Consider the following 27,791-nt stretch of genomic DNA (forward strand, 5'->3'; position numbering starts at 1 on the left):
TCCCCTGAGGTGATTGTTCTTCTGAGGTGTTTGCAGTCCCAGAATAAATAGATAGCAGTCCAAGTTTGAGAAAACCGCAGCGCAGTCAATTCAGGGGAGACTCTAAAAAAGCAGCAAGCTTTATGTCCAAGGGCTGGGCTGTTTCTTTTTCAGAACAGTTGTCAAGTCCCATATGTTTGTTTTGTTAGAATAGTCACTATTTAGCCAGACCCAAGCTGTTTTGATTAATATATTGCATTTGTATTAAGCTTCTCTTTGGATGTTCTCCAAGCATTTTAGCAGCTTTAAGCCTGTCTTCCCTCATTCCCTGAGGGAGGAACAAGTACAAGTTCACGCCAACTCGTTAGAGGCGTTGCTCAAGAACAGCTCCTGGGGCACCAGATGCAGGCAAGAGGGAGAGAGTGGGATAATTCCCAGCCCCTACCTCGGCTCTCTCTCATTTTCCTCCACCCACTCTTCCAAATGCTCACTGGCGTCTTCAGCAGGTGGCTCCCACCCCTGCCTTCAAGTCGGCTCAGAAATTTTCCTCCCCAGATAGATGAGCTGAAAAAGATTCCCAGGTTCTAGACAATGCAGGACTGCCAAGGAACACATTGACCCAAGTGAAGACTTCATACAACTGAATGACAGGATTTTGTAGTGATGGCAGCAGATGCCCACTGGAGGCAGCACACTAGCTCTCCCAGTGGTCCATGGGCTCCGGCGTAGCTACCTGGATCTACCTGGTCTTGCCCTGACTCCTCATTCCTGGGACTTTCCTTTTGGTGAGATTGATTTATTTAATTTAGAGAAAAAGAGAGAGCATGAAGGGAGGGGCAAAGGGAGAGAGAATCGGGCTCAGTCTCATGACCCTGAGCTCACAACCTAAGCTGAGACCAAGGGGCAGAGGCTTAATGAGTGTGCCACCCAGGTGGCCCTTCGCATATCCACTCTTCAGCTTCATTACTCCAGACTGGGTGAAAACACCACGACAAGGTCAAAGTAAGGTACATACAGATTCAAAACAGACCATCATTTAACTCTTCTCAGATGATTTCTGAGAAACATTTGATTCTTATCAGTTTCCAGAAGGATTTATATACCTGAAGGAAAGAGGAGACAACCCACTGGCATTTACCCATTGGGAAGTCTATTCAGTGGAGTGTCCCTCTGGAATTATATTCCCTGATGCTTTAGGGAGATGGATTGACCTTGAAAACTTGATTTCTTGACTCATGGGCCACTTTGCATCAGTATCTTCATGTTTTGTTTTTTTTTAAAAGATTTTATTTATTTATTTGACAGAGAGAGAGACAGTGAGAGAAGGAACACAAGCAGGAAGAGTGGACTAGGGAGAAGCAGGCTTCCAGCTGAGCAGGGAGCTTGATTCGCGGCTCGATCCCAGGACTCTGGGATCATGACCTGAACTGAAGGCAGATGCTTAACGACTGAGCCACCTGAGTGCCCCATCTTCATTTTTTTTTTAAAGTAAACATAAAGTAACATTAACTGTGTATGTGAGTGTTTGTGTGTGTGCACAGTTCTGTGAGTTTTAACACGTGGGTAGATTCGTGCAACCACCATCACTACACCACTATCAGGTTGTAGAACAGTTTCAACACCCCAGGCAACTCCTTCATGCTGCCTCTTTGCATGTATCCAAGCTTTACTTTAAGGCTTGATCTCGTAAAAATCACTAGTGAAAGGTTAAGCATTATAAAAAGTTACAAAAGTCTATGTTCAGTATTCGAAGGAACTTGTTGTTCAGGTTGGACTACATCTGCAGGGTGAGGATAAATTCCCATAATCCCAAGTGCTAAATGGGTCGTTTTTAGGTTGTCTTCCCAGGCAACCTGGCTGAGCAATTCCCTTTCACCCTGGCAAGCAAGAGCTACTTAGCTTCAGGAAGAACATCCCAGCCTGAATGGAAACCTGATGATGATTTAAAGTTATACCCGTCGTACCCATTACTTTGGGTGTGACTTGGCTGCAGCCATCAAAATTCTAAAATGTCTCAGTGTGGTCTTTTCTCTAAATTTCAAGGTGTAATTATCTAGATTTGGGGGGAAAAGTGCCTGGTGTGCCTGTGTGAGCGTGGGTGCACACACATGCAAGCGTGTGCACACACCACACACACACACACACACACACACACACACATCTACTCCACAACAAAAGAAAAGCCTAAAGAATAAACTGGGAAAAATAAAAATTCTGACTGGGTTTAGAGCTAAAGAAATGGAAAAAAAAAAGTACTTTAGAATGTTTTTTTAAGCAAAGTCACTGATATAGGCAAAGAAAAAAACAGCTTTCAACTTTGAAAAATTCAGTGTTTGCCTATGTTTAATGGGCCTGTTGAACTTTTGGAACATTCAAAAAATATTTTTTCTCAAGTAATTTGACATTTAAAATTCTTCTTCAAGCAATGAGGGCAGGTGCCACTAACACCATTGTTACTCCATGGACTATGTCCTTTTTAAGAATGACTTTCTCAGTATGAGGGAAACTGGTTCTGGGGCTGTCAGAGACCAAGAGTTTGCAGACTCCCAGAGGAGGGTGTGTGTGTGGAAGTCACTGGATTTTCATTCTGCCTCTTCCACTCACACTAGCTATGTGACCTTGGGCAGCCAGTCTAACTTCTCTGGGCTTAATATCTTCATTCTAACAATGGAAATCATATACAGTTTACAGGGTAGTTGGAGGAGTTAATGAGATAGTATATAAAATATGTCTGCCCCACAACCTATTCAACATATTCAACTTCCTGAATGTGATTTTTGCCTCTCCTTTTCCCATTTAATCCATTCCACTACCTCCCGAGCCCCACCTCAACTAGCTCAGAGTTTATCTTATTTTTTTAAGTCCATGAGAGAAAAAAGATGGTTTAATCAGTTTCCTGATTCATTCCGTGACTTTAAATTTTCCCTGGCAGGAAGTGATGTTTTAGAATGAATTGAAAACATTCACTTTTCTTTCTGGTGTAGTTCCACCTTAGGATCCTCAATAAAAAAGGAGAGTAGTTTGTCAGGCTCCTCAGCTGTCCATCAAGAAAGTCTAAATTATATTGTCATAATATACAACCCCAGATCTTAGTGGCGTCTTATGATAGGTCTCATTCATCAAAACAAACAAACAAACAAACAAACAAACAACAACAAAAAAAACCACACCAAAAGATGAATTCATACAGCTTGGAAGGATGGATGAATGAATGGATGGGCAGATAAGTGATAAAGCAAATATCGTTAATTGTTAACTGTGAAATCCCGGTGATGGGTATGTGGGTGTTTGTTGTACAGTTCTCTCAAGTTTTCTGTGTATTTCAACATTTTCACATTAAAAGGTTGGGGAGAAAAGTTTATTTCTTACTTATGCTACAGGTCCAACAAATGTTGCCTAGGCTTCCACTCTACACCTTCTCATGCTAGGATGCAGGATGACGGATCAACTTGAAAGTGGCTGGTTGCCATGGCAAAGGGAAGGCGAGCTCTGCTGGGTATCACACAGACAGCTGGATATTTCAGGCTGGAATGACAGAGTCGCTTCTGCTCATAATTTACTGGCCTGAGCTACACTCACATGGCACTAGCGGGGCTGTAGAAGTGCAATCCTATCATGTGCTTAAACAGGGGAAGGCTGGAAACCTTTGGTGGGGAGCACACATGATTCTCCTGCCATAAATAAACTCCTTAAAAGAACTACACATCTTAATACCATCATCACTAACAATACTCACATTAAAAGGCATATTTACTTAAATCAATGTCAGTGAGAGAATTCAGAAGCTTTTTTTTCTTTCTCGTAGGCTTTCCTTCCTTAAGAGGGAGCAGAACTAACCCCCTAAGGGTTAATACATTCCAAATTTCTCACTGGCTGGTTTTTCAGCCAGCCAACCAGCCAGCCAGCCAGCTCTTTCTAGAATCTCATCACCTTTTTATTGAGCCAGCTCATTTTCACTGAGTCAGTAAGTATATGTGGAAGCTGTCCAGAAAACTTAAGAAAAGCAGAAGTTAGATGGAGGCTGATGACACTTTTTCAGAAATGAAGTAAAAAAAAAAAAGTAAAATATATGAGTAAACAAGATTTCAAAATTACTCTTGACTCACCATTTTAGAGAAGTCAGGAGCGACTTCATAGCGGGGTTGACATTTAAGCTGGCACTTGAGAGCTTGCTAGGTAGAAAATGGAGTGGAGAATTCCAAGCAGAGAGAACAGGCTGTGCAGTGCCAAGGAACTGGTTCTGACTTGGTATATCTGAAGGAGAAGCAGAAGTTCACTGTGGCCAGAATCTAGAGTGCCTGGGAGGGACCAAACGTACTGTGCCATTTTTCATCCATTAGCAAATGAGAATGGAACACCATACTTGTTAGGGAAAAACTGTGCTGTCCCATCTTGTGCTTAGTATGACTTTGAAGAGAAAATGTCATCTTTAAGATATTTGCTGTGTAGAGTGCCATACATCTCTTTTTTTTTTTCTTTTTAAAAATTTTACTTATTTATTTGAGAGAGAGAGAGAGAGTGAACACATAAGCAGGGGGAAAGGCAGAGGGAGAGGGAGAAGAAGACTCCCCTGCTGAGAAGGGGACCGGTCATGGGGCTTGATCCCAGGGCTATGATTCCAGGACTGTGAAATCATGACCTGAGCCAAAGGCAGCTACTTAACCCACTGAGCCACCCAGGTGCCTCAAGTGCCAGAGATTTCTATACTGAGTACTGACTTTCAAGAAACTGAGCACTTCTATTTATCGGCAGTAATTTTAAAGTCTCATGTATATATATGAGATATAGATGATATATAGATGATATATGTGAGATATATATGATATATAATACATATGTAAGAGAGTCATAGTTGTTTTCTTTGTGAAAAGTGATTAATTAATTAGGCTGCAAACCAATGTAGACAAAACTACTGAGTTAAAAACACAAACACTGGAGGAGTGTGGGCACGTAATGAAATGATTTTGAATGAAATGTGTCAGGAGGAAGGAGGTGGGGAGAAGAGAAAGAAGATGCTTTGCATGCGATATGTTATTCCATCCTGACACACTTTGTGATGGGGGTATTGCTATCACCATTTCCTAAATGAGACACTGAGGATCAAAGAAAGGAGTTCCCTATAAAATTAGGTGATTAAGCTTGAGCCTTAATTATCAGTAGCTGAGACTAACTTTTCTTCTGTAAAATGGAGATAGGACAGGCGCTGCCTACCTCACGGAATGTTAGGAGGAGTAAAAGAAATAACAAATAGAACTTGAGACATCGTTCTTGACCTTTACCAGATTTTAAGTTCTCCGACTCTGTCCTCCTCATGTTTCCATGTTACTCAAAACTGGGTCTTCCTAAAAGAAACTTTAGGGAAGTCTGTTTGTAGAGAATTTCTTTTCCCAGCATATCTTAAAATATACTTCAAGCTATTTACTTTTTTTTTTTTTAAAGATTTTTTATTTATTTGTTTGACAGAGAGCGACACAGTGAGAGAGGGAACACAAGCAGGTAGAGTGGGAGAGGGAGAAGCAGGCTTCTCACTCAGCAGAGAGCCCGATGTGGGGCTTGATCCCAGGACCCGGGGATCATGACCTGAGCCGAAGGCAGATGCTTAACCACTGAACCACCCAGGCGCCCCCAAGCTATTTACTTCTAAATAATTAAAATACTGTCTATACATGTGGGGGGAGGTCTTCTTTGTTTGTTTGTTTTTTACAAAATAGAGCATAAACTTTGGCCATTATTCCACGCCCATGTCAGGAATATGCTGGAAGAAGGAGTTTTAGCCCTTAAATTAAAAAATTGACATTTTTAATGATTTTGTTTCAAAATGTACTTGCCCTCTCTTTTATTTTTAGTTTTTTAAAAGATCTTATTTATTTATTTGTCAGGGGGAGGGGGAGCAGCAGGCAGAGGGGGAAGCAGGCTCCTCCCTAAACAAGGAGCCCGATGCAGAGCTCCATCCCAGGACCCTGGGATCATGACCCAAGCGGAAGGCAGACGTCCAACCAACTGAGCCACCCAGATGACCCCTCCCCCATTTCTGTCTTTTTTTTTTTTTTTTAAAGATTTTATTTATTTCATTGACAGACAGAGATCACAAGTAGGCAGAGAGGCAGGCAGAGAGAGAGGGGGAAGCAGGCTCCCTGCTGAGCAGAGAGCCCAGTACAGAGCTCGATCCCAGGACGCTGGGATCATGACCTGAGCTGAAGGCAGAGGCTTGAACCCACTGAGCTACCCAGGTACCCCCATTTTTGTCTTTTAAACAAAATATACTGAATAATGCTATGTGCCAGTCAATGATACTATAATAGCGATGTAATGGGACAGATTTGGCTACACTTGTGGTGGACATAGCATAATGTATACATTGCCAGGTCGAGTTGTACATCTGAATCTAATGTAACATTTGTGTGTCAACTATACTCAAATAAAAAAGGATATTAGACTAGAAAAATAATGTTATGTGTCAGACACCATTCTAAACATTTTACATAATTTATTTAATCCTCATAACCATGCCATAAGGTAAATACTGTTATTATCTCCATTTTCTAAATGAGAAAATTGAAGCAAAGCGATATTAAGTGACTTGCCTAAGGTCATACAGTTGTTATGTGGATGAGCCAGGATTTGATTTGAGGCATCTAGGCTGCAGAATCTGAACTCTCAAACAGAGTCATGATGCTACATTTCTGAAGACAATGGGTTATCTATATATAGATCAGGGTAATGATTGTGTATAACATTTTTTATTTGATGTCCACAAAAACTACTGTGGTCCAGCATAGGATTATAGCCTTATACTGTAGGGATGTTCCTATCTATTATACTTTTTGATGTACTTTACCGGCTTTTTTTCTTTGTCCTCTCTCTGTGAAAAAAAAATTGTCGTGTAACTACTCCTACCAATTGCCCTCTTTCCTCCAATTATTCTGCTTCTGATATCTGAAAAGTCAGAAACCAGATCACCCTGTATGTTAGAACTGTCTCTGAAGTAGGAGTCATGAGGTCTTGAGAGAAGACCCAAGCCTTTGGTGAATGGACTTTGTGACATCTGTGACAGGGATCTTAATTTTTTGGCATGTTTTCTGTTCTCCACTGTGATCCAGACAGTCTGGATGGCTGGGTAAGTGACCTCCTGACAAGTGAGGTGTCACAAAATATAAATTCAAGGCATTTCTACTCTTCCACCTGTTCAAAAGTGTTTTTAGTCATCATCACAATTAGAAGGATGGCCTAGTTCCTCAAGCTTCTGGGTAGCCATCTGATGCTTCGAAGTAGAGAGACATGGCTACAACTTGTATAAAAATAGCCCTTCCAGATGGCTGAGGGGCAAAGTTACAACTCAGCAGCTTGATATAGCTGAGCACTCACATTTTGGAGTAGGAGGAGAGCTATGTGAGAAGTAGCCAGAGACACTGGGCTGGAGTCCAGTCATAAGTAGAACAGCGTATGCCAGAGAGATCACCTAACGTGGCCGCTTAGCTGTTAAGGTTTCCTGTTTACTTCAGCTCCATCTCCTCCCCATCTCCCTTGACTCAACCTTACCGCTCAGTCCAACGAAAATACACCTTTTTTTCCTTTTTAAAAGTAGCGTAGAGTAGAGGTATAAATTTTACATCTTAAAGGGCTTTAGAGTTCTATTAGCCTAACTCCTTGTTTTAAACTCAAGCAAACCAAGACGTACAAAGGCGGTGACCACTTAGGCTCGACCAGCATGTTTATGGGACTCAGATGTTCCAGCTTCTCGACCGCGGCTCATCTGTCCACGATTCCGGCGTGGAAGGCGTGTGCAGCTACACCACGCCACGTTTCCCCAGCTCTGCTCTGAGTCAGTCCAAACACAAAAATTAAAGTCTCTAGCTCAAAAACAAAAACAAAACTGCAGAAGCCGAGAAATTGCTTCCATCCCTCCAAATACGAAAGCTCCGACAGACGAGTCACTAGCTGGAGACGTCGTTTCACAAATGAAAATATTTACTAACCAGAAAATATTTACGAATCGGATGCTTCTAGAGATTAAAACATAGAGCTTCCCTATTTTCCAACCATCTACTAAGCCTGCCTCTCTGTTGGATATTCCGGAAGAAAACTTCAGCCTCTGTCTGTTGTAAATCTATTGCTTCTGTCAATGTCTGTTGCAATAATTGAACGTTGGTTTTTAAAATACAGTCGTTAGGAATAGATTCGTGCTTATATTTAGCAGCAGTTGTAATAGACACTATTTTTGACAAACAAAGGAATTGAGAAAGGTACTGTTCTCTTTCAACATTGCTTACGATGAGCCCAAATCCAAGGCATTGCTGTGCCCTGCTGGTAATATGGCCTCATTACAGGTAAGCGACTCAGAGGGACGGAGGGTTTGCCGCCCTCCTTGAGAATGCAGTTCCTCCGTAAACTCTCTCCCGCACTCCCCCTATCCTAGCATATGCTTACATGAAGTCTTTGCAGGAAGCAGAAAAGCAAATCCACAGCTAACTTCTCCTGACGCAATAGATCTGTGCTTCCCAAACAAACACGACAACACTGTTGCAGGGTAGGATGCTACTTTTCCAGAGGAAATGTCTTTCCCTCTTAGGGAGTGGAGTGCATGGAGTGAGGGATTTGCGCCATGGAACTTGCAGGACCCTGGGAGCAGGCAAGATCTCCATCCCGGTGCCCATTCACTATGACAATAGCATGTCCTCAAGCTCCTCGATGATGGGCATGGTCGTCATAGGAGGAGGCGTGGAGAGAAGTAGGGACAAGCGGTCTTTGACTGTCCACCAAGGGCCTGAGTCTCTGCTAGCCTTGTTAGAGCTGGCTTGAGGGCTCCTGCTAAATTGTCCAAGCTGATCTATGATGAAGGGTGCTGATTCTCCTCCAGGTGTATCCTCCGTGCCCTGCAATGGAACTGGAGATCTGAATGGGGCTGGCCTGGAGACAAAGGTCACCGGCTAGACAGATATTGCCCATATGAAGAAGAAAAGTCAGGGCATGATTTTCAATACCTTTATTAAGAAATATCAAAAGTTCATTACAGTTCCATACACAGTTTTACAAAGTTCAAGGGAAGGGGAATGGAAGGATGCCATCATATGCATGTTTGAACGCTATGGCAGCTTGCCAAAAAGGTAACCCTACAACTTCTGTCACCTTGTTTAACAGTGGACCCCAGCCAGGCCTTTTCCCATTTCTACTAGGCCACAACATAATACCTTACGCTACTTGAGTTTTAAGGTGTTATAAATACTTCTTAAATATTTGCCCTTTTATTGTCATGATTGTTCCCTGAAGAAGCTGAGCCGTTTATACGAGCACAACACCTGAGTCCCACTTACCGCTGTGTGTCTTATATTAACACCAAGCCTGCCTTGGGGGCTGGACAACACCGCAAGTTACATGTTACCATATCACACTTGGGAGAGAACCCACACATGTTGTTACATTTTTTATTTAGCACTTAACGGAAAAAAAGGGGGGAGGGGAATCACTCAATGTGGAAACAAAACACCACAGTCATTCAGTGGAATTGTGAGGAATGGGATACGTCTGCCAATTCCACTGAGCTCCTCTCAAGCGGTCGACGGCATGACCAGGAACAACTGAATGCAGGAACACCAACACAGAACACGGCAAGGGATCTTCTCGGGGATGGTACACCACAATCTCTTATGTCAGGGACATGGCATCAGAAGGGAATTACACTTTCAAGGTAATCGGGGCCAGTAGGTCATCAGCACCCGATGGGAAACAGCAATGGTGTCGTGTGCCTTGGCGAAGGCTTGTGCTGGGTTATCTGAAAGTAGATTGGTGAAGAGATTGTCCAGCAACATCAGAAAGAGCCATCCTCAGAGGAAGGACTCCTTGTTCACCCACATGAGGCTGCGTGTCTCATTGGGCTTGCATTCATACTCAATGACAGAGAAGGGGCTTCCCCATTGGCAGTGATCTCGCTTGTGGTAATTGTAGAACTTGACTTGCCACACCGTCTCGAAGGTCCCAATGTCCGTGAACTGAGGGAAGAGAAACACACGCTATAAAAACCTTGTTCTGCCATGAACAATAGCTAAGAACTCATGTTAGGGAAGGAGATCTTGCATAGTCAAGGGTCCACAGTCGAGGCTCTTTCGGTCTGCAAAGTTTAGGCCTTTAACTTTAATGAACTATTTTCCTTTATTATGTGAACTATTTTCCTGTAAGCCATTTTTTTTCTCTATGAAAATCTTATTCCCATTGTATAAGTGGCATTTGCTGTCATACTGTCTTTAATAAACATAACTCCCCAAATTTATCTGTTTTCCAGATTTAATCATTGGAAATCACTCTTTGAATCTCAGACTTTCAAAGCTTGCCACGGAGGGGGGTTAGGAAGAGAAGAGAGGGAATAGTGTTTGAGGAGGATCTTTTGGTGTCTATTTCAAAGGACCGTTATACAAAATAACATAGGCACATTATCACTGAACACAAGACACAACTGCCCTTCCATCATTAATTTCACTTCCAGGGAAAAATATTTTCTTAGAAGCATTTGATTGTTAAAGACACTACTTTAACTTTTAAAAATACTGTTGAGCGTCTATAAGTCAGGACCCCATGTCCACGTCTAAGGCTTAGGTTGTACACGGTCCAGAGCCATATTTGAGTACCTACTATGTGCTTTGCATGCATAAAACTTCATATGAGGTATGATTCTTGCCCTCAAGAAGTTTGCATTCTACTGCCAGAAGGTAGGCCCTGCAGATCACTGCACGGAATTCTCCTGAGCCCTAAGCATGCAACTCCCATGTAGCTGAGAAGAGGACACAGAATACCCTAGGGGCCACTTGGGCGGGTGTTCAAGTGGCCTGACCCTGCTACTGCCTCCTGGAGCTATTTAGGGGATCTGGCATTAAACATCATGATGCCTGTCGTTATTTTCTCCTCTGACCCTCTCCTGTCATGGGAGGGGACAGGGACTGACTTGGCAGCGTTCTTAGACTCGCCAGGAGCCAGAAGACGTGGAGGGAGGCAGGGCAGTGAGCAACAGGAGCCTTACGCTTGAGGCCTCTGCAGGAGGACGGTGATCAGGTGCTTCCCAGATGGCTTTCCAAGACGCTCTCAAAATTATAACCTGCACCATTGCCTCATCCTGCTAATTTGGTCCCCAAACAGAGTTTGGCTTTCCTTTGGGATATGTGCCTGACTCCACACAGTGGGTGACATACCTTGAGTCCCCAACTCTTTCCCCAGGTAGGAAAAGAAAGTATGTTTTTCTAGAGAATCATGGCTTAACAGTCTAGAGACCTTGAGTGGCTTTATTCACTATAGCTTCTGGCTGGAATTAACTCAGTGTTTCATCACTCACTTGGTGATAGACAAGTGTTAGTGTGCCTGTTGTTATGGCGTTTTCCTCAGTAAAAAGAAACATGCTGATTCAGGCAGCAACGAGGACGGATCTCGAAGATTTGCTGAGCAAAACAATCCAGACCCTAAAGGATACATATACTGTATGATTCCATTTATAATATTCACATATCCATCTATCTATCTATCTATCCATCTATCTATGCTGACAGGAAGCAGGAAGCCTCCGTGGTTACTTACAGCCTGGGGTGGAGGAAGGGATTAATGGTTGATGAAAATGAGCAACCCATTTGGGGGGAAATGTTTTACATTTTGACTGGGATGGTGATTACATGAAAAAGAAAAAAAAAAGGCTAACATTTGAAAAAAATCTTCTAATGTAATATTAGTAGTAGTTACAGAAATGCAAACTTTGAGGTATTATTTACCTATTAACTTGGCGAACATGTCTAAATACCAGAAGCAATCATTCACCTTCGGGGTAACATAATGAAAATGGTGGCGTATCCATATGATGGATTTATGTAGCTATTACACAGGAATTTAGGGTTCTTCATGTTGACAGAAAATGCTTAGAACAATGTCAACAAGAAAAAGATGGATTAGGACAGTTTATATACAGGGTGAGCTCAAGTATATAAAATAAGACAGATAGAAAAAAGAAAATGAAAAAATATTGTCAATAAAGCTTTTAAGTAAAGGAATGGAGTGTTTTTCTATCTTTTCTACTTGGATTTTCTGCAATAAATATGTAACTTTTATAAAGAACGTTTTAAATGGTGAAATGGATTTATCATCCCTAAAACATTAACACACATACCCCTCTAACCCTAGGGATTTTATAAATTCTATCAAGGATACACATATGCTAATCAAAACTTTACAACTTTGTTGACAGTAGGGTAGTGGTAGAAAGAATAAATTGAAATTCGTTTTATAAATCACCAAAATTTTTAAAGAGGGATGATGATGGTGCTGAGTACCATTATCATGATTTGACCAGCACAGAGCACTGCTCATTTTAAGTGCAATTGAATTACATCGACTCCTAAAAATATTTTACAAACACCAGTTAATTTTTGAGGAAAGCAGCTTGAGACTATGCTAGGGAAGTGGGAGAAACAAGGCCTTTCTTGACATAGATACAAATAAAAGTTGGTTGTAAAAGCAAAATAAAGATTAAGACTATAGGCAAGAAAAACCCAAAGACACGACCCTGTCGGAATAACCTTAAAATTAAGAAAGTCTCAATGTCACAGTGATGTGGGAAACAAAGGCAGAAGAAAAATTATTAAATTTCCTACTTACTTACAGCCTACTGACAAGTCCATGAAACAGGCAGAATGACATTCCTCTAGGAAGTCAGTAGCCTCGATGTTAATACTTTGCTAAGGGCAAAAGGCAATCTTAAGCTGGACCCCCAGGATCCTATAAGTCTGCTTTAACATATAAAAATTCCTTAGGAAACTTCCTTCATCTCTACTCCCCAAATACATGTTGGTGGTTATCTTCCAAGCCACCCAGAGATAGACATCTTAAGAGTCTTGTGACTGACTTTTTACTCCACAGTTATAAGTGACCTTTCCCTAACAATAGCCAGCCCCCTAGGATCCTGTTTTGTTTCCAAAACACCTGGGAGGCTTCCCCTATCCCTCACCTCCTCCCAACTTGAAAGTATATAACGGGTCACTCCTCAGGACCACAGTGCAGCTCTTTCTGCTTACAGGTCCTGTTCCTGTGCTTTAATAAAAAACCACCTTTTTTGCATCAAAGATATCTCAAAAATCCTTTCTTGGCTGTCAGCTTGGAACCCTAATGTCTTTCCTACATCGACAGTTCTCAGTGACACAGGAGACCAGCGTAGAAATCTGCTGACAGCAACAGTCAGAGCTAAAGATATGGAAAGTTCCGGTGCTTCTATTTTGTTTTTGTTTTTTTCTCTTTTACTAGTGTTGGGCCCAAGGTCATTTTGTAGTTAACTACTGCTAAATATGCATCTATTTCCCCATGCTTTAGTTGTCCTAACCTCCCATTAGTTTTCTTCCTGTTCTGTCTTCTGGAATTCTATTTCCAGGATGCCTCACCACCTAGCTCAGACTTTCTTCTCCTCTGATGTAGGAGCAGATGGGATCTTGAAAGCTGACATTCTTCTTAAAGAACAGAAGCAACTACACAGGGTTCTCCACTCTCTCCCAACCCATCTGTGCCTTCCAAGGAAAACTTACACAGGCAGTCTCCTTGAGTGATGCAATTCACACACAGGTAGGATTCTGTGCATTTGCATAGCATTCTTTATTTTATACAATACCTTACATATGCCATTCTACTTTGGTCTTTTGACTAGTTTTAGCTTTTCCATTTCATAGAGAAAAGAACTAAGATTCAGAGAGATTAACTGACTGCCCTAGGTCTAGAGTATGGAGCCATGACAGGAGAAGGTCAAGGACTTAGGTTTCCTAATTCCTATCTAGAAACTATTATCATTATACTGAACTACTTCTAGAAGCAAATAAGAGTTAATGAACAGCTTTTCTTTACTCTCTGAATGAGAACATATATGGATTGCCATGTATAGAATGCGTTAGGGCACTACTATGCACTGAATGTGTGCATCTCCCCAAATTCACATGTTGAAGCCTACATCTCCAATGTGATGGTATTTGGGGGTGGGGCCTTTCAGAAGAAATTAGGCCACAAGGGTGGAGCCCTCATGAATGGGATTAATGCCCTTGGATGATAGGAGAGGGATAGGAGAGGGATAATCTCTATGCTTTTTCATGTGAGGATACAGTCAAGAAAGCAGCTGTTTGAACCTGCACAAGGGCGCTCATCAGACACAAAATCTGCTAGTACCTTGGTCTTGGACTTCCAGCCTTCAGCACTGTGAAGAACTAACGTTTATTGTTTAAGCCATCCAGTCTATGGTATTCTAAAAGTGACACTCCACTATAGACCTGGGCGTATTATTTGCCGTAGTGTCTGTACGAGTTGCAAACTTTGGGATGTTTTTATTTTACAACTGATATGGAAGAGAATCCTCAGATTTCAAGGAGAGGAGATTCATCTGTCATCTTTGGTAACAAGAAATCTGAGAAGTTTATTTTAAATAAATCCTATGGTTGGGGTACCTCGTGGCTCAGTCGGTTAAGCATCTGCCTTCAGCTCAGGTCATGATCTCAGAGTCCTGGGATGGAGCCCTGCATCAGGCTCCCTGCTCAGTGGGGAGTCTGCCTCTCCCTCTACCCTGCTCATGCTCTCTCTCTGGCTCAAATAAATAAATAAAATCTTAAAAAAATAATAACTTCTATGGTCTTACAACCAGTTGGCTTAAAATCACTAGAATAGGGGCGCCTGGGTGGCTCAGTGGGTTAAAGCTGCTGCCTTCGGCTCAGGTCATGATCCCAGGGTCCTGGGATTGAGCCCTGCATCAGGCTCTCTGTTCAGCAGGGAGCCTGCTTCCTCCCTTCTCTCTGCCTGCCTCTCTGCCTACTTGTGATCTGTCTGTCAAATAAATAAATAAAATCTTAAAAAAAAAATCACTAGAACACCTCTCACCACTCACCATGCCACTAGAGACATAGGAAATTCACAAGAATAAGGTCACTCAGGAATCCATTGACTTGAAAGCTCAGAACAACCTTATTATATCGATAGAAACACAATGTTACTTCACTGGTAAACACATTCATTATAATAAACATTTGTGACTTTTTTTGTGTGGCATGACCTATGAATTCCTACAGGATTCCAAGCCTCCCGTACTCCTGTACTGCTTGATGTTTTATCAGTAAATACATGTTTTCCATTTCTCTTAGGACTAGATCGATAGAATAGATAGGACTAAAAGTTCTGAGAGTTATAAAGTATGTTTAACTTTGTAAGAAACTGTCCAACTTCTCCTAAGTGATTGCATCATTTTACATCCCTCCCAGCAACAGGAGTTTTAGCCGCTCTCCATCCTCCCTGACAGCTGGCATTGCCAGCCCATTAGTCAGTCTGGTGTAAAGAAGAAGAAAGATATTAAAGAGTAGAAATAAATGAAATAGAAAAGAAAAACACAATAAAGAAAAAACTATAAGGGAAGACTCTAGAAAAGAAATAATGTAAAGAAAAAGAAAAAGCAATGAAACCAAAATCTGCCTTTTTGAAAAGGTCTGAAATATTGATAAACACCAGGGGCACCTGTTTGGTTCAGTCAGTAGAGCATGCATCTCTTAATGTCAGGGTCATGAGTTTAAGCCCCACACTTGGTGTGGAGCCTACTTAAAAAAAATGAAAAAAATTGATAAAACCCTAGAAAAACTGAGCCAGAAAAACAAGACAAATTACTAATGTCAGGAATGAGAGAGATGCTACAGCTATAGATCCCAAAGACCTTAAATTGGAACTTTATACCCATACAGTTAATGAAATAGACAAATTCCTTAAAACACACAAACTGTCAGTAGCCCTCTATCTACTAAGGAAATTATATCTGTGGTTAAAAATCCTTCCAGAAAGAAAATTACAGCCCCAAATGGCTTCACTGATAAATTCAGACATTTAAGGGAAAAATACCAATTCTACATAAATTCTTTCACACAATGGAGGAAGGAAAACTTCTCAATTTATTTTATGAAGCCAATGTTAACATCATAACTTGGCAAAGATATTACAAATAAATGAAAATCGCAGACAAAAATTCCTCATGGGCTTATGCATACAATTTGCTTTTAATTTTTATTTGTTTGAATTAGTAAATGAAATCCAGCAAGAGGCTTTTACAACAGTACCAAGAGAGTTTTATCCTTGGAAGTCAAGGATGGTTCAATATTTAAAAATCCTTTTAATTCACCATATTAACAAAAATAAAGGAGAAAAGCTATTATCATCATACCCATGGCTGCAGAAAAAGCACTTGGTAATCCAACATCCATTCATGATAAAAACTCTCAGAAAACTAGGAATTGAAAGTCCCTTAATCTGATTAAGGGGCATCAATTTAAAAACCTATAGTTAACATCACCCTTAATAGTAAGACTGAGTTCTTTCCCTATAAGATGGGAAGTAAGACAGGAACATCAGCTCTTACTATTCCTGTTCAGCATTGTGTTGAAAATCCTAACCAGTACTTTAAGGCCAGAGGGGGGAAAAAGGGAAAGTAAAACTGTTTCTATTTACAGATGAACAACTGTTTGCAGAAAATACTAAGCAATATAATAAAAAGCTACTAAAATAAGCGAATTTAGCAAGTTTGTAAGATACATTATCAATTTATAAAAATTGCTGTATTTCATAAAGAAATACACTAGCACTGAACAACTGGTATTTTTTTTTCCTACAGAAATGGATTTCTTTTTTTTTTAATTAACATATGATGTATTATTTGTTTCAGGATTATTTTTAAGTATTTTACCAATTTTGTAGGTGAAAATTGGCATTGCACTATTTGTATTTTTTTTAACCAATAGTGAATTTAAGCCATTTAAAAATACAGTTATTGGTTATTTGTATTTCTTCTGTGAATTGCCTATTTATACATTTTTGCTTATTTTCCCATTTCCCACATCCTACTGTTTTTTTTTTTTTCTCACTAGCTTCTAAGAATTCTTTGTATATTAAGTTATAGATCTTGACAAATGACTCCACAGAGCTGACACAACGGAACAACTTTTCTATTTGGCAGGACATGCACCAGCCCACCTACCTCTGCACACAGAGCCTCCTAACAAGCTCACATAGCTCATTACCTTATTCCTCCGAACTGCCACCAGTCTCCCACCGAAGAGGGCCAACAAAAGGGGAAGAATGAGATGATGTGTGCAGGCAGAATCTCCACCTGAACTCTCCCCTTGGAGGGACTGAATGGGGGATCAGTCATATTAAGGTACAAGTCAACACTGCTGTTTGAAATGGGGATTGAGAGCTTTAAGAGCTAAATAATTGACTCCTGCTACCAGGGCCTCAGGAAATATCTGAATAAAGAGATCACTGCCATCAACCTCAGTCAGATATCAATGGATACTTCCTGACTTCAGCTTCGGTGGGCAGTAAAGGGCTGTGGAAATTCACTGCAGGCCACAAGCCAAGTCCACATGGGCAGTGGCTGAAAATCAAGGCAATGTAGCCTAGGAGACTGTGCATATTACACATAAGGTTTTCACCAATTGTTACTTGCCTTTTAATTTAAATTCTCTTAATGGGAATTTAACTTAATGATGTCTGACAGAAATTTTGCAATGCATGTAATCAAAGCTTTCAATTTTTAGCTTTGAAGATCTATTTCTTTTAGGTTTAAATTAATTCTTTTCTTATCAATTTTTTTAAAAAGTTGAATTTTGAGTTAACCCCTTGATCCATCTGAAATATATTTTAGAGTATCATATCAGGAAAGAAAAACAGTGATGTTTCCCCCAAATAGCCAATAATTCCAGTACTATTTATCCAAATATTTAAAAACAAAAAAATACTTTTAAGTAATTTTACACTGCTAAGAAGTTGCTCTTGTATATCCTTAATTCAGTGTCCCTTACTGGATTCCCCTACCTGATAAGTTGGATTATTTGGACATTTCAAGACTTCCTTATTGTCCCTGGAAGTGTGGTTGTGTCTGTAATTTACAAAACTTAAGCTTGAAACATGGATGACAAAAGTCATAAAAATAGGTTCAAGGCTATGTGAGCCTTTTGATACTAGAATGAAATTTGAATTTAACATTAGACCTGTTGACTTAATCAGGAAACCTTCTCTAACTTCTATTGTTTTCCTTAGAATCAGTCTATTACAGATAAGATACAAATACATGGCCAATGCTCATGCCAAAAGCCACGTGATCATTGTTGGAAAAATCCACTGTCCATCACTTACTTCTTCTAGATGTGCACATTCTATCTAAGAAACCAGGCTTTCCTACTAGAACTCATAAAATACTAATACCATCTTAAATCCTTTGTAAGATGATGTACAGTATAAGCATAAATCAAGTTTCAATGAAAGTTAAGTAAAATCTAAAATTATGAAAAAATCAAAACAGACTGTCAACTCTGGAAAAATAATGCTCTCAAATTTAAATATAAAAAATCATAAAGGAAAACGAGAAATTTAAATGGATTACATTTCTAAACAATGGAAAATATAAGCAAAGCAATTCTGAGAGAAATAGGATGGATAGGACAGATTTTAAAAAAATCTTTACTAGGACTCTGATTTTTTAAGATTTTATTTATTTGAGAGAGATAGAGGGGAAAAGAGTGCATTGGTGTGTTCACACAAGTAGGGGGAGAGGTCATGGGAGAGGGGGAGAGAGAATCTCAAGCATGCTTGGATGCTGAGTACAGAGTCAGATTTAGGGCTCAATCCCATGACCCACAGATCATGACCTGAGCCAAAATCAAGAGTTGGAGGCTTAACCAACTGAGCCACTTAGGCGCTCCCAGAACTCTGATTTTTAAACAATAATCTCAAAAGAAATACTAACAAAACACGAAAGAACCAATTTACACACACAAAAGTAAAATTAAATGTTGAGATGTTCATTCTTGTAAGTGAGAGTAAAAAGTAAACTAGGAAATTTTTTAAAATAATTCCCAGTGATGTCATAATTATAGCAAACCCACTAGACTTCTATATTGTTGGTAACGTTGTAAAATGGTACACACAACATTTAAAAAAAATACCTGAAATGGCCATATGTGGGAACAGCCATAAAATTCATTTCTTTTGGGGACACCTGGGAGGCTCAGTCAGTTAAGTGTCTGTCTTCGGCTCAGGTCATGATCCCAGGTCCTGGGATAGAGCCCTGCATGGGGCTCCAGGCTCAGCCCAGAGTCTGCTGCTGCTTCTCCCTCTGCCTCTGCCCTCCCCCCATGCTCTCACTCTCTCTCTCTCTCTCCCAAATAAATAAATAAATAAATGCAATCTTTAAAAAAAAAAATTTTGTTCTTCTTGACCAAATAATTTTACTCCTATTGAAGTAGTGGCACAGAATAATTCATTATAACACTTCTTATGATGAGAACAGTAGACATATCTAATATCTGAGGAGCAGTCTAATCATTACAGTACAGCATGACAGAGTCTTACAGTGCCAATGAAACTGTAACAATGAACGTGCAGAATGTTGGACAATTACATAATAAAATGGTTGCAACTATAAAATGTATATATGTGGAATGGAATCTGAAAATGAACAGTACGGATTACTGTTGCTTTAAAACTTGTTCAAATTCCTGGGGGCGCCTGGGTGGCTCAGTAGGTTAAGTGTCTGCCTTCCGCTCAGGTCATGATCCCAGGGTGCTGGGATCAAGGCCCACATCAGGCTCCCTGCTCGGCGGGAAGCCTGCTTCTCCCTCTCCCAGTCTCCCTACTTGTGTTCCCTCTCTCGCTGTGTTTTTGTCAAATAAATAAAATCTAAAAAAAAAAATAAAAATAAAAAATTTTCAAATTTCTGAAATTTGTATTATTTAACATTTTTTTTTAATCATGCAAATCCCTTGAGATGCCAGGATATATTCCCAGCCCTCTTCTCTGTATCTTTGCCCAATCAAAAAGAATCCTACAGGGACTTGCTGGCCTTCAGTCCAATTGGTGTGTTCCTAAATGACAGTATTTCAGAATCTGACTTTCTTCATCACATAACTAGTATCATCCCCTTAAAGGTAGATCCGTAGTCCTTACACCCCCTTAGAGCTGAAAGGGGCCTCAGAGATCAGGGAGTGGATCCACATACACTGCTCTGGGTTTATCTTGAGCCAGTCTCTGCCTCACTCTCTGCTCCACCCACGCTGGGCTTCTCTCCATTACAACACATTATGCTCTCCCTCAGCTCGTGATCTCTGTAAGTCCTCTTTCCTCAAGTGTTCCCTCTTCCATCAGTGCTCATTTGCTTATTTCTTTCTCAAGAAAATCATCCTCAAAATCTTGAATTAGAATAAGACCGGTGATATATGCTCCAAGGGCACCGCTATTTTTTTTAGTCCACTTTGTATAATAATAACTATTTACTTTATTATTGGATAATCACATAGTCTGTTTTTCTGCTCTGGATTAGAAGCCCCATAAAGCCAGGAATATCTATTTTGTTCGTGAATCCTCTTTCCGTGCCTGATCGGTAAGAAATGCCCATGTATTTGTTGTTGAATTGAGCAAATAAAAAAATTAATAGAAGAGAAATCTAAAAATACTAAATAAAATATTAGCATATCGAATTTAGTGATATATTTTTTAAAATGCAAAACATTTAAGTAGGGTTTATTTTAGGAAATAAAGGGTAGTGTATTATAGAATTATTACATTAGTCTCTCAAAATAGATCAATTATCTCCATAGATCGGAAGAGAAATTAGATAAAACTCAGCACATCTTCCAATTAAAAAAATGTCTCAGGGTGCCTGGGTGACTCAGTTAAGCGCCTGCCTTTGGCTCAGGTCAGGATCTCAGGGTCCTGGGATTAGGCCCTGCATTGAGCTCCTGGTTCAGCAGGGAGTCTGCTTCTCCCTCTCCCTCTGCCCCTCCCCACCATTAGTGCTCACGTGCTCGCTCTCTCACAAATAAATAAACAAATAAAATCTTTTTTAAAAAATTCTCCTAGTGAGCTAGAAAAAGTATGCTTTAAATGATAAATATTTAAAACTAACATTGTATCTAACAGTGAAACCCTTTAGGGTAAAGACCAGAATACACCTTACCACCATTAGTGAGCAACATTATTCTAGAAACATTAGCCAATGCAGTAAGGCTGGAAAGAAGATTCAGAAAATGATAGTTGTATGTAGATTATGACTGCCAACCTGAAAAACTTAAGATTAAATGGAAAATTTTAGTAAGCAAGTTCAGTAAGGTGGCCAGTTACAAAATACATGAACACATTATAAAAGCAATACATTTAAAACAATTCAGTATTAGCATAAGAATAGACAGATGATGGAATAGATTAGAAAGCACAGAAAGATTTAATTTTTTTGCTATACAAGAAATTACTATGAAACTGACCATTGAAGCATGGATTTAATTAATTGTATTGGAATATTATGGACAAATAGATTCTACTATGAAACTATGAATTAAAATTTCATAATTTTATAATAGTTCCTATCATTTCTTAAGGGGACATACTGATTGTTTTCTTTTCTGTGGTTTCCATTTGCCCTAACACCCCCATGCAGACCTTACCGGCATTGTGATCTGGATGGGTTGTCGTTCTCCACTCTTGGTTGGGGCCACACCTTCTGTGTCATATGTGCCCGTATAAACAATTCTGTCCCCATCAGGCTCTTTAGACTTCAGCTCCAGTGGGACAACCACACCACCAATGGAAATGTTCCTGCAATGGACTGGAGTTCACTATATATGGTAGGAATTAACTTAGGCACCCTGTCCTGGTTTGGACCATAACCCCAGGCAGAAATCCTACAGAGTTTGGCTCAAGGAGACATCTGGTGGGGTACAAAGTTCTGAAAGATCAGGAGGCTTGAGTTTGCCAACTTACCAGTCAGGTGACCCTAGACCAACTACTTAATCTCTCTGGTCTGTCCTTAGTATTTCATCCAGAATATTTGTACAAGACTGAGTTGGACTCTATTTGGTCCGCCTCTATAGTTTCTTATCTGTGGGATTATGAAAAACTTACCTATACTCAACCTCATCCCAAACTCCAGAATTTAGAATTCACTGTGGTCAGGTATAGTTCGGGCACTGGTAAATTTATTTTAAGTTTCTCTAGGTGATTCTAATGTGTAGGTAGGGTTGAGAACCACTGAATTAGTTCTCTAATGATTTTCTTCCTGTTCCAATAATCAGAGATCCCATGATTTGGGGCACACAGCCAGCCACACAATCAGAAATTCTCAGTAGCATCATTCCTTTGTGCTAAGGTAGTGATTCTCAAGGGATAGCCCCTGGACCAGTCCTGTCAGTATCACCAGCTCATGTATTTGAAAACAATGTTTAAGCCCAACTCCAGACATAGTAAACTGGAAACTCAAGAGTGGGGCTCAGTCATCTGTGTTTTAACAAGCATTTTAGGGGATTCTGATACTCAAGTTTAGGAACTACTAGGTTAGGGCAATGAAAACCCTTGATAAAAAAGTGTAAATAGAAGAGTAGTTCTGTCATGAACACAGATTCATTTTAGATTAGTTAAAAAAAAAACAAAAACAAAAAAAAACAAAACAGAGAACCACCTTGAAGAAAATGGAATAGAGAACAGATAACTTGGGGGAAGAGGTTGCCAGGAAAGAAGGGAAAGGAAAAGTCTGGATCAAATGGGGCTGCACAGAACGGTGGGAAATGTGAAGGCTACGGGGGCATGGAGTTTGGTGGTGGGGGGGGGGGTGTCGGTGACAAGCAGGTGGACCAGGAGCACCAGAAAAAACCCAGTGTGGTTCTAACACCTAGACGGCCAACACGAGTTTATTGAATTAATGCCCACGGATGGAGACTGCAGCTATAAAAGGTATCTGGTGCACTCAAAGCCCCTCCACGGCCAGCTTCCTCATTAGACTTCACACCATGTTTAGGTGGAAGCTGAGAGGTAAAGGCCCCCATCCCTAGATACTTCTCTATAAGCTACGGCACCCTTCCATACTGACTTTCTAGCCAGAAATCTTTATGGGTGCACCAAACTGTGGTAGCAGGGAAGAGGTAGTCCCTGCCACGAATAAACCAAGAAACATCCTTTTGTTGCAAGGATGGGGAGAATCCCAGGCACCATCACCAGGATGAACAAACAACTCAGGAGAAAAGGAAAAACACCTGGCAAGGAAAACGGTGAAACCAGGCCTAAGCAGAGGCGGCTGTGCTCTAACTTGTGGCTGCTCCTCCAGCCCCAGGGTCTCCAGCCACTTAAGGGTGGACGGATGGTGGAATAGGGAGCATCCCTCAGGGAGCCCCAATAACTACCCCACCCCCGCCTTTCATTCCTCAGCCCTTCTCCCTCCTTCAGCCTCGCGGTTGGCAGAAACGCCAGGGCAGGAGAGAGGAGGGCTGGGATTGCGGCAGGTGAACCACCCGGGTGGCCTGGGGGTGCGCCGAGGGCTGAGCAGAAGGGATGAAAAATTTACAAGAAAACAACCCTCCCCGCGCCCCCCACCTCACCCCGCCCCAACCCTGGCTTGCTGGCGCTGTTTTAAACATCCCTCCCCGAGATGGGTGGAAGGAAGCGTGAATAGGGAAAGACAAGCGTAAAACAGAGGAGGGGACCAAAAGGAACAGGGAACTGACCTCTTCCCCCCAACCCCTGGGCCGCAGGACACGACGCGAGGCCAGAGGGCCCGGGGAGAGGCTCAGGGTGTCGCGGGGGCCTCGGTCCTCCACGCGGACCCCAAGGTGGGACCGGGCGGCCCCGGCGCGCGCTTACTCACTCGACTTGCAGCGTGGTGGGCTTGATCTTCACCTCCACCTTGTAGGAGGAGCCGGTGAGCAGCTTGATGGTGCGGTTCTGGCCGAAGCGCTGCCCGTCCACCTTGAAGAAGACCGGGCCGTCGTTGGGCTGGATGCGCAGCGAGATGGAGAGGCGCACGAGACCCGGCAGGTCCCCCATGGCTGGGCGTGGAGCGAGCACGGCGGCCCCGCGGGGCGGAGGACTGCGCGGGCTGCGACCGAGCGGCTGGAGCGCGATGGGCGGAGAGGAAGCGCGGGGCGGGAGAGGGACGTGGCGGAGGGGAGGCTGCGGCTAGGATCCCGCGCCGTCGCGGCCGTCCGCCCCGGCTTTTGAGGACCAGCTCCCGAGGCCGTGGCCTTCCGCCCCACTCCGCAAGGGAACGCGCCCGGGAGACAGCTCCGAGGCCCCGAGCTTCCCCATCCCCCGCCCCCGTGCTGCGCCCTCCGAGTCCTGCTGGGTTCGCTCCGGCCCGCAGGCCCCAGGCAGATCCGCGCAGCTGGGGGCGAGAGAGTTAATCCTGCTTACGCACCACAATCCCCTCCAGCTGGAGAAGAGGACATTCAGGCTCCTCCTAGAGCCGCGCGGGGCGGGCGGAGGAGAGGGTTGGGAGGGAGGAGATACTGGGGTACTGAGGTTAAGCGGCACTACACCAAGGACCGAGACCTCGGAATCTGGGTACAACTTTGATCGACTAAGGGATGTGGACACCATTGCTCGAGAATCGGGCCCCAACCAGGCAAGAGGAGGCTCAGAGGCGAAAGGGAGATGGGAAACGGGGCAGGAAACCGCTAGCCAGTGATTTAAATTTCAGGAAATATGAGTCTTTCCAAAGCTTAAGGGAAATGGCCGAGGGAAGGCGCAATTCCGTCTAACGTGACCTGAAAGCTGCCCTGGTTTAGAAATGTGTGCAAGAAAAAGAAAAAAAATAAATAACCAATATATATATTCAAGGAACTGCACCTTCTCATAGGTGTGTATTTCTATTATGCATCGGTGTAATGAGTCACATATATTTGCACAGATCTCAAAAGGTGAGCCGTTAACCCTGTAAAAGGTAACTGGCTTGTGTCCAAGTCGTAGCTGGTGACAACGGCCAAGAGGAGGGACTGGTCACAAGATTATTGGCAGGGCACCCCTTGCGACACGCAGAATTTGGATTTGCATAATAGCGTGATTAGAGCGTGTCGTTGGGAGAAGTCGGTTGACAGGTCGAGATTTTGGAAGCAAGAGGAGACCAAGGCTATCAGGGCTCTACTGGGAATGGTTTCACAAAGCAGAGAGTAAACACCTGCTTCAGCACCAGATAGGTGGATAGTACCAGAGCCTGTGAGCACACCTGGGGAATGGAGAAGCTGGTTAGTGAGGACAGAGAGGCAGGGAGGGGTCTGTATGGCAGTTTTAATTCAGTTAGGTTAATAATGTTGCTTTTCTTTAGAAATATGATCATTTCGAAAGTGGTTTATTTCCCACCTTATTCTACAAAAATACATCACATTTCTCTCATTTCTGAATTGTTTGCAATATTTCCTACACTACTCTTCGAATAGTATTAAATTCTGTAGGCTGCAGTTTTGTGTAATTGTTTGTCTGCATTGACAAATTTGCTCACCACACCATAGTCGTTAACATTAAATAAAATCCCTTTTAAAAACCTGATACAGGGACACCTGGGTGGCTCAGTGGGTTAAGCCTCTGCCTTTGGCTCCAGTCGTGATCTCAGGGTCCTGGGATTGAGCCCCATGTCAGGCTCTCTGCTCAGCAGGGAGCCTGCTCCCCGCCCCCCGCCTGCTGCTCTGCCTGCTTGTGATCTCTCTCTCTCTCTCTCTCTCTGTCAGGTAAATAAATAAAATCTTTTTTTAAAAAACCCTGATACATATATTCCTTACATAAAACGTATTTTGGCTCCAGAATAAAATTTGAGGGCAGGAGCTCTTTCTCAGATCACCCAGTAATGTCTACCATAGTGTCTTCTGCAAAGGGACCCATCAAATATTTGTGTTTATCCAAGTTGTTCAGACTTCACTAGAAGAGAGGGAATAAGACGGGAGGGAATGACTTGAAAATGTTCCTTGGCAGCAGAGGCAGTTTTTGTAGTAGGTAAAGCCCAGAAGCCTTACCGTCAGACTTGTTAAAATCCTCACCCTATCACCTTGCCAGTTGTGTGACCTTGGGCAAATTTCATAACCTCTTCGAAATGGTTTTCTCATCTGTAAAAGGGGTGGAGGAAAGCAGATGCTATCCCTCTGGTAAGGTTGTTGTGATAGTCAAATGAGATGAAGCACATTCTAGAGCCTGAATCTAATATTAGCTATTATTGTTAAGTGGGGGGGGGGGGACAAACGGTCAATAAACATATATCAGGATGCTCAACCATCGCCAGTAGAAAAGCCAAAGGAATGTAGATAGTAGTATCAAAATTTTTTGTCTATCAGCTTGGCAGAATTTTCAAAGTCTTAAAATTCAGTATTGGTAAAGATGTAGAGAAATCAGCACTGTCGTGAGCTGGTGGAATAATATAATTGCTACAACCTTTTATTAGAAGTAATTTAATAAATTAATAAATTAGTAAAAGTTAAGCCATAAATGGGGCACCTGGCTGGCTCAGGTAGAGCATGCAACTCTTGATCTCAGGGTTGTGAGTTTGAGCCTCAAGTTGGGTGTAGAGATTACTTTAAAAAATATAAAAATCTTCTAAATTAAAAAAAATTAAACCATATATGTATGTATGTGTGTGTGAATGTACGTATACACATATATATATACATATATATGTGTGTGTATATATGTATATGTACATACACAATGCTGAGACAACAATCCTACTTTTGAAATCAATCCTTTAGGGTGCCTGGGTGGCTCAGTCATTAAGCGTCTGCCTTCAGCTCAGGTCATGATCCCAGGGTCCTGGGATCGAGCCCCACATCAGGCTCCCTGTTAGGCAGGAAGCCTGCTTCTCCTTCTCCCACTACCCCTGCTCGTGTTCCTGCTCTCGCTGTCTCTGTCAAATAAGTAAAATCTTAGAAAAAAAAAATAAAACCAATCCTTCAGAAAAAATGAAGAGATTATTACATTGGATATATGTAATTTGGGTGTTAATTGCAGCACTGATTGTAAAAATCAAAACAAAGCATAAATTGAAAGTCAACCAATAAATACATGGCTGAGTAAATTCTTATATACCCATGCTATAGAATTTATGCCACTGTTAATATAATAAATTATATGTTGTATTGGCAAACACATATGCTGAAACTGTTAATGGTAAGAGCAGGGGTGGCTACAGAGTGGCAAACTGCGGCAGCCTGAGGACAAGCACTTTGTTTTATTCATTGCTGTATCCCAGCCAGCACAGAAGAGAGCTTGGCACATAGTAGGTGCTCCATAAATATTTATTGAATTGAATTTCTGTACTTGTTTTAAACATGTTCATATGTAAATTCTCCCATATCTTGAAAAATAATAAGATCCATCTAATTTATCTGGAGTAATGTAAACTGAAAACAAATCTAATTGTAAATAATATCTATAGTGTGATGGTATTTCAAAACACTGAAATTTTAAAACCATATAAATGTGTATATGTTTTTACCAGCTCTCTTTAAAAAAAGTGGAAGGTAAACAGCAAATGTAGTTTTGGTTACTTGGGTGAATTGGGACTAGAAAGAGAGTGATGCTCTTGAAAGTACTTTAAAGTCTTTTGGGAAATTTTACTTTTTTCCTCCAGTTTTTGTTCAGCAATCCCAGTCTCAAGTCAGCCTCCATCTGTGTTTTAAAAAGAGTGTTGGATGTGAAGTAAGATGACTTCAGTTTGAGTGCTGGCTCAGCCACTAATTGGTTTCTTTATGCAAAGCACTTAAAATCTTTGCATTTCAATTTTCATTATGTGTAAAATGGGAATTAAAATATATCCTTCCTAACACTATGAGAATTAAATGAGAAGATGGAAAGCATTTGAAAAATAAATTACTTTTCAAATATGAGGCGTTATGGATGCTGGGCAACATGCATTAGGGATAATAATTTGAGAATGATAAAATGCAACTTCCTTAAACAGAATTAATAAATATAAAAGTAACTGGAAATTTTCCTATACTGATACAAATGTGCAAAGAATATGGGTATGCAGTATAATGGATCTG

General features: G+C 41.5%; 1 protein-coding gene across 1 annotated transcript; it reads right to left on the reverse strand.

Moving 5' to 3' along the window:
- Window positions 1-8,954: 8,954 nt before the first annotated feature.
- CNRIP1 (cannabinoid receptor interacting protein 1) lies at window positions 8,955-24,247 on the reverse strand. The gene is made up of 3 exons (XM_080813994.1): window positions 23,633-24,247; window positions 21,444-21,594; window positions 8,955-9,965 (listed from the first exon to the last, which is right to left on the reverse strand). The coding sequence occupies exons 1-3, from the start codon at window positions 23,809-23,811 to the stop codon at window positions 9,801-9,803; spliced, it is 495 nt and encodes a 164-aa protein (XP_080670120.1). The 5' UTR covers window positions 23,812-24,247; the 3' UTR covers window positions 8,955-9,800.
- Between the last annotated feature and the right edge of the window lie 3,544 nt (window positions 24,248-27,791).

The sequence above is a fragment of the Martes martes genome (assembly GCF_963455335.1).
Source record: "Martes martes genome assembly, chromosome: 9".
Classification (NCBI taxonomy): Eukaryota; Metazoa; Chordata; class Mammalia; order Carnivora; family Mustelidae; genus Martes; species Martes martes.